We start from the raw sequence: 7,228 nt of genomic DNA, 5'->3' as shown, positions 1-7,228 counted from the left end.
CTGTGTAGACCAGGCTGGCCTCGAACTCAGAAATCCGCCTGCCTCTGCCTCCCGAGTGCTGGGATTAAAGGCGTGCGCCACCACGCCCGGCTCCCCCCACTTTTAAAAAAGATTTATTTGTTTGTTTTATATGAGTACACTGTCACTTTCTTCAAACACCACAGAAGAGGGCATAAGAGCCTATTATAGTTGGTTGTAAGCCACCATGTGGTTGCTGGGAATTGAACTCTGGACCTCTGGAAGAGCAGTTAGTGCTCTTAACCACTGAGCCATCTCTCAACCACTGAGCCATCTCTCCAGTCCCCTCTCCTTTTTTTTTTTTTTTTATAATATTTATTGGCTGGCTACTTTTTTGCTTTACATTTCTTTTCAATGTATTTGGAACAGGCTTTTTTAGTCATTTCGCTGTGATCATCCTTAACAAAGTCGCCAATTATCTTAATGCTGCCTAATGCAATGGGCACTTCTGTTGTCATGTGCCATCTATCAGCAGCTGGCACAGCCATAACTCCCTTCCTTAAATACCTTGTTTTTATGGTATCAGACTTCTAGATTCCCTTCTACTTCATTGAGTGGGTTTCTCACTATTTGTGGTTTCTTTCCTAACTCATCCCATCTTCAATATATTGGTGTGTCCCAGGGACTTTCCTGGGTTCCAACCTCTTTTGTCTCTGTCTACTTCCTTGGCTTCCCTTAGCCATGTCTATAGTTTTAACATTGTAACAAATCAATGACTCTCAAATTTCTTGAAGCCAGTCCTCTCCTTGGAACTCTAGACGTAGGTACATACCTAAGTGCCCAGTAGTTCTGCTTGAGTATTTAATGGACATCGAAACCTTAGAATGACCCTACATGATTTTGGGCACTCCTCCTATTTTCCAGATGACACTTATTCTTGAGTCTTCTCTTTGCCTCTTGACATATATATCTAGCTATATACTTTCAAAATATACCTCACATTCATCTACTTTACAACACTATTCTGGGTCACTATCAACTTTCACTTTAACTGTTTTGAGATGGGTCAATGCCTCCCCTCTTGTTTGGCCCAAACTATCTTTGCATAGTAGATAAGAGTTTTTTTTTTTTAAACCAAAGATTAATGTTTCCCCTCTATTTAAAATCTCCAAAGGTTTCCCTTTGTGGGGTGAATCAACCTTCAGCTCTCTGCCTCTGCTAACAGGTCCTATGTAGAGTGCCCCAGGCCACGTGTCCAGCATCATCATCTCCATAAGCCCACCTTCCTGACGAGCTGCTATGACAGCCTTCTTTTGCTGCCTCTCGCACTCTGTGCCTTGCTACCCTGACTCTCCTTGGAATGTTCTCTTCTTTCATGTTCCTTCCTATGGCTGGCTCCTCTCTGTACTTCCGATCTTGGTAAATGTCACCTTCTGATACATCCCATCTATCCCAACTGTCTAGCCAAAAATAATCTACAGATGGGTAGATTATTATCTATCATGTCTCCCTATTTAAGTTATCTTCATGGGACCTACCAGTCTATGATGGTCTTGCCTTTTTTTTTTTTTTTTCCCCTTTTGCTCTGGCTCTGCTCGATCTGGCCAGAAGATATTTTTTTTCCCGGTTTTTCTGGTATATAAGACAGGGTTTCTCTGTATAGCTCAGGCTGTCCTGGAACTCACTTTGTAGACCAGGCTGGCCTCAAACTCAGAAATTCTGCTTCTGCCTCCCAAGTGCTGGGATTACCACTGCCCAGCTCAGAAGATTTATTTATTTATTTATTTATTTATTTATTTATTTATTTATTTATTATATGTAAGTATACTGTAGCTGTCTTCAGACACACCAGAAGAGGGCGTCTGATCTCATGGATAGTTGTGAGCCACCATGTGGTTGCTGGGAATTGAATTCAGGACCTCTGGAAGAGCAGTCAGTGCTCTTAACTGCTGAGCCATCTCTCCAGCCCCAATGGTCTTGTTTAGTTATTTAATTGCTGTCCCCTATTTTCATACAGCACGGTCCTTTGTCTTTAACAAGCTGAATCAGTGCATGCACAATATATGCCCTGCAACAGAACTGCAAACAGTTCTTTTTGCCCACCTTCTGTGTGCCAGAGCCCTTGACTCACCAAAGACAAGGGACATTTCTCCAGCTCCTCTTCATTCTTTATCTGTATATCTGCAATGGAGATATACTTGTGCTGGCAGAAATAAGAAAACATCAACAAGGGTTGAGAACCGAATTCTCATGAGTCTCCTCCTCCCCCAGGCTCCTCCTTAACTTTCCTTGTTCAGAGCAAATGAGTTTATCACCCCAAAAAACTATAAAACCTTTGGAAGCAAGAATCTAACTCACTTCTGAATTATTAGCTCTGAGCAGTACTTAGTGAACAATATTTCTATGTATTGTATTTCTATATTTGTAGAATACTAGCAGATACCTTGTCATTTACCTTCAAAGTGCAAGGGGAAGCTGAGAATAGACCTTTGCCCTTGGAATACTGCTCATACATGTTTGATGTACATGCATGTGTGTATGGAGTTATGACTCCATATTCTTTGTGTGTATACATATACTGATATAATGAAGATTGCTACCTAACGTGTGGCCTTCAGAAGCTAGTGGACCTATGGGGATAGAGGAGAGAGAAATATAAGGAAGCAACAAATGGGAAGAGAAAGAGAGTGATAGAGGAAAAATAAATAAGAGAAAGAAATTCCATTTTCATCTATCTGAATGCAGGAAACTGGGTAAGTAGAGAGCCCTGCCTTCTCCTAATTGGCCAAAAGGCCTGCAGGGGAGATGCAGAAGGTCCTGAATATTCTGAAAGAAGAACTCTAAGTACCCAAGGCAGTGGTAATCTGACTGGCTTTGATGGCTCCTCACCCCACCCTTGTTACCTGCTTTAGAGTCTTCACACTCTCATGGATGGGTCGAGGTAATCCAACCAAGGTATCTGTGTCCCTGTAAAAGGTACAAAACATCAAACCATAATAAGCTCAAAGAGAAAACGACCCAAATACTCTGGAATCACCTATTTCAGCATCTATTCCTGCTATCCTATATCTTCCTATATAAGGTTCAAGGTCCATCAGCTTGCTTAAGGTCACAAAAATAACCACATGCAGAAGCATTTCTGAAAATCATATGGCCTTTTAGCTAGTCACTTGATCTGCAGGTGACAGATTCACACTTATGGACTATGTAGCCTAGTGACACCCTTGACAGTGAAAACCTTTTTAGCTTTACAAATCCTAGTGAGGAAGATTCATGGCTTTCTCTAACATACTTTATATCCATTTTTAAAATAGCTAGTCACTTACTGCCCCAGAGTGAATCCAATGAACTTGTTTCTGCTCATCTCCAAGAAGTGTTCAATATCCTTCTGTCTGAGATGACGGTGAAGAGACCAGTATCAGAGAGAAGAAGAAAACAAAACAAAACAAACCTTAAGAAAGAGAACTTTTGCCAGGCGGTGGTGGCGCACGCCTTTAATCCCAGCACTTGGGAGGCAGAGGCAGGTGGATTTCTGAGTTCCAGGCCAGCCTGGTCTACAGAGTGAGTTCCAAGACAGCAAGGACTACACAGAGAAACCCTGTCTTGGGAAAAAAAAAAAAAAAAGGACCTTTTCAGATCTCCTGTTCATTCATTTGGAAGGATACAGAGTGGGACAGAACGAACTTTAGACCAGGGGTTGATTACCACACCAGGTTAATGAACACTGAGTGTGTGTGCTTCCACCCTGGCTCTTCAGTGATTGAAATCTCAAAGTTCAGGATTAGTGGTGCCATTATACCTACCTAACCTTCGGGGCCCAGGGCAGGCCCTTGGGAAAGGCTACCCGGTCAGTAGAGAGAGGTGTCTGTGAGGGTGGAGGCGGCACCAGAGGATCCTGTTCTAGCAGGTCTAACTCTCCATCCAAGGTTCGTTCTCCATCAGCCGCAGATTCTTCTTCCTCCTCTGTGGCTGGTTCCTCAGTCTTGAAGAGATCCCTTTCATTGTAGATGTCCAGGCTGTCTTGCTTGGTGAGGAGTTGCTGGGGGCCGGGGGGAAATACAGAGCATATGGTGACCTTGTCTGAACTCTCTCTAGACTTCAGGAAACATGAGGTCGAAAGCTATCTACTGTGAGAACACTGCATTCCCCGTCTCCTTCTTATCACTCACTGGACTCAATCGTAGGAGTAGTTCCTGGGAAAGATGATCAAGGCCAAGAGACAGAGCATAGACAGTACCCGTGTGATACCCAGCTAGCTTTCAAACGCACTGATGCTAACCGCGCCCCACCCCCTGCACTTTCCTTCCTAATTATGCTCTGCTTAGGTGAACATTCAGTGAGTGTGCTTTCTGTCAGCATACACCAGCTGGCTGACTGAGGAAGAAGATGACAGAAGCTTGCTGCCAGGCAGAAGACAGTGAGCTTAGAATGCTAAATCTTATTGCATAAAGAAAAAAGGCTGGACAGAAATAGGCCAAAAAGTTAACAGTCACTGCCTCTGGTTGTTAAGCTTGTGGGTGAGTTTTCTCTCTTTATCACATTTTTATATTTGTTCCAAATTTTCTACAATGAGTAAGCATTACTTTATGAAACAAAAAAGAAAGGTTTCTAAAAAAAAAAAAAAGTCGCCTACAATTTAGACTGGATTGAACCCTGTCATCTTTAATTGGCAGACTCTGGTAACTTAGCCAGGTGAGTTCATGAACATGTGGCCATGGCTCAGTGTAACTTATTTAGAACTTCTCAAGACTACATATTGCCTAGAACCCTAACCAGCCCTCTCTCAAATGTAAGCTTGTGGTCCAAGGCCAGAGAGAAGATGGTGGCTCAAAATAAAACTTCTTTCTGCCAAGAAAATGGTGATTCATGATAGACATGTAGATTTGTTAGATGCTCTTTTCAGGGTCCCTAGTCTCAGAATTCTAAACTAACTCATATTTAGGATGCTAAGCAACTCTGCTTGCTGAGGTCCAGACCAATAACACATGCATGGCCAGAGGAGAGGCCAAGGTATAGACACTAAGGATTCATGTTGGTTACAGGGCCAACCTGGGATGGCCATCTACTGCATTTTCCTACTATATACATAATACCTTAGAATCTTGATTTTTTTTTTTTGACCAGTCAATACCCCAGTACTACTATATGTTTGGTCCATACCCTTCGAGAACCACGGCGACCCCGCAGCTTGGAGGGTGGAGGGGCCAGCTGAGACTCCCCCAGATCAAGAGTGTAAGAAGGCGGGGAGGCAGCACGCATGCTCTTTACAACCTGGATACTGTCTTCAGCTAGTGGAGGCAGGCCCAACTCTGCACGCTTCTGTATTTTGAGAGCCTGAAGGTGCTCAAATCCACCAAGGGTAAACTAAAGAGTAAAAAGGAAAGGGGAAGTTATCCAATACCAAGTGTCAGCTCTGAGCATGCTATATTTATGTATTTAGAAATAGAAACACACACACACACACCAGTAACTAAAAACAAGAGGCTATAAGTTTCAGAGAGAGTAACGAACAAGGGATGGGTGCATGTGAAGGGAAAGGGGAAAGTGATGTAATGATATTAAAATTTAAAAACAATTGTTCTGAAACAGGAGAAAGAGCAGAGAGGGAAGGGAGGGCAGTCATAAGAGAACACAGTCAGAGGAACACGGCTGGAAGGGAAGCACCTCAACTTCAATTTCCTCACACTGCCTCTTGAACTAGGAACATGAAGGAACAAATGTGATCACTACTCTAGCCCTGAGGGTCTCTAGGCCCAGAACAAAGCTCAGCATTACTTATTGACCCAGGGCTGGAAACAGCACCAGACATTAGAAGCGAGGAGGGACCCCACTGGTAAAAGTTTAAAGAACGAAAGACAACCCTCCCTTCGTTTTGTTTCTTGAGCAGGGTCCCACTGTGTAGCCCAAGCTGGCTTTAAACTTGCAAACTTCATCCTTAGTCTATCAAGTTTATGCCACCATCCTTGGTAAATCTCTCATTTTAAGGAGCACATTCAGATGCTGGAGTGCCCTAGAGCCACAGTTTCCTCTGCAGTCAAGAGGTGGGTTTCCCCGTGAGGCCTACTAGCAGGGTATGTTGATCCTCTAGCCCCATAGGATTTGAACCAGAGGAAGAATTATAGAATGAAGGGTCAGGGTGAAGAATAAATAACAAATTATTAACTATATACTTGTAAGAATGCCTATCCTCTACTGGAAGAAAAGGCATGCATTAGTCTTAACATTTCAGTTACAAAAAGAGGTGCAGAATTGCCGAATGCTCATTGTAATGAACACAGCCAGATTCCCAGTGGCCAGCTAGTGTGCTTTCTATGAAACATCAATTCTGTTAGGGAAAGGTGCCACTGGCATCTTCAACTCAGAGAGTGGCATCCAACAGATTTGTCCAATAGAAAGAGAAGCCTGATGATGCAGATGATGCAGACTATTTGATGGCTCCAGGAAGGTCCTCTGCTTTTCTTGGTTCTCAGGGACTAACAACTGCCTAGCTCCAGCTCATAGACACAGATTAGAGAAATCTGACTGGATGAGGTAGGAATGGAGATGATCAGCCGCTTACCATGACCACCTTCCAGAGCAGAAGCAGAACCTTCTTTATTGGAAAGTGGGGGGCCAGGCCGCTGCAGAATTTGGTAACCATGGAAAACAGCAGGAGTGCAAACGGCTCTTCATTATGTGTGGAGAAACCTGAGGTATAAGGAGAATGGAGAGGAAGTGAGAAGTAGTAGCTGACATCCTGCCCTAAGATCCCTGAGTCTGGGCACACTGAGGAAGGCACTCAACCTCCCCTGAAAAAATTCCAGAGGACTTTCTCTTATAAAGGAGGCACAGTGAGACCCCGGAAGGGACTTCCTTCAAGGACAGGGTGGAGGGCAGGATGTGCTCCATGCCTAGAGGTTAAGGAAATGCTTTGAGGATCAGAGCAAGCAGGAAGTAATGACGTGACTTTCTAGCTAAAGGAATCAAGGTATTTCATGGACCATACTTCATTCTTTACTTATTTACATCTATCTATCTATCTATCTATCTATCTATCTATCTATCTATGTGTGTGTATGTATATATATGTGTGTGTGTGTGTATATATATATATATATAATATATGTATATAATGCTTTCACATCTTATACTTGTCAGATGACCAGTTCAACTTACATTAGAACAAAGTTCAGTTTTTTTTTTTTTTTTTTTTTTTTTTTTTTTTTCGAGACAGTGTTTCTCTGTATAGCCCTGGCTGTCCTGGAACTCACTTTGCAGACCAGGCTGGCCT

General features: G+C 43.0%; 1 protein-coding gene across 1 annotated transcript in view; it reads right to left on the bottom strand.

Moving 5' to 3' along the window:
* Strip2 (striatin interacting protein 2) overlaps positions 1-7,228 on the bottom strand; it is a 43,088-nt gene that overhangs the window by 24,563 nt on the left and 11,297 nt on the right. Inside the window, exons 8-13 of the mRNA XM_021165316.2 lie at positions 6,518-6,645; positions 5,119-5,322; positions 3,762-3,997; positions 3,285-3,350; positions 2,862-2,925; positions 2,090-2,161 (exon numbers count right to left, since the gene is read on the bottom strand). Coding sequence (XP_021020975.1) covers positions 2,090-2,161; positions 2,862-2,925; positions 3,285-3,350; positions 3,762-3,997; positions 5,119-5,322; positions 6,518-6,645 — 770 coding nt within the window. The remainder of the gene's footprint in view (positions 1-2,089; positions 2,162-2,861; positions 2,926-3,284; positions 3,351-3,761; positions 3,998-5,118; positions 5,323-6,517; positions 6,646-7,228) is intronic.

Source organism: Mus caroli, chromosome 6 (genome assembly GCF_900094665.2).
Source record: "Mus caroli chromosome 6, CAROLI_EIJ_v1.1, whole genome shotgun sequence".
NCBI classification, from domain to species: domain Eukaryota; kingdom Metazoa; phylum Chordata; class Mammalia; order Rodentia; family Muridae; genus Mus; species Mus caroli.
The sequence above is the reverse complement of the archived record's forward strand: the minus strand, read 5'-3'. Positions and strand labels throughout refer to the sequence as shown.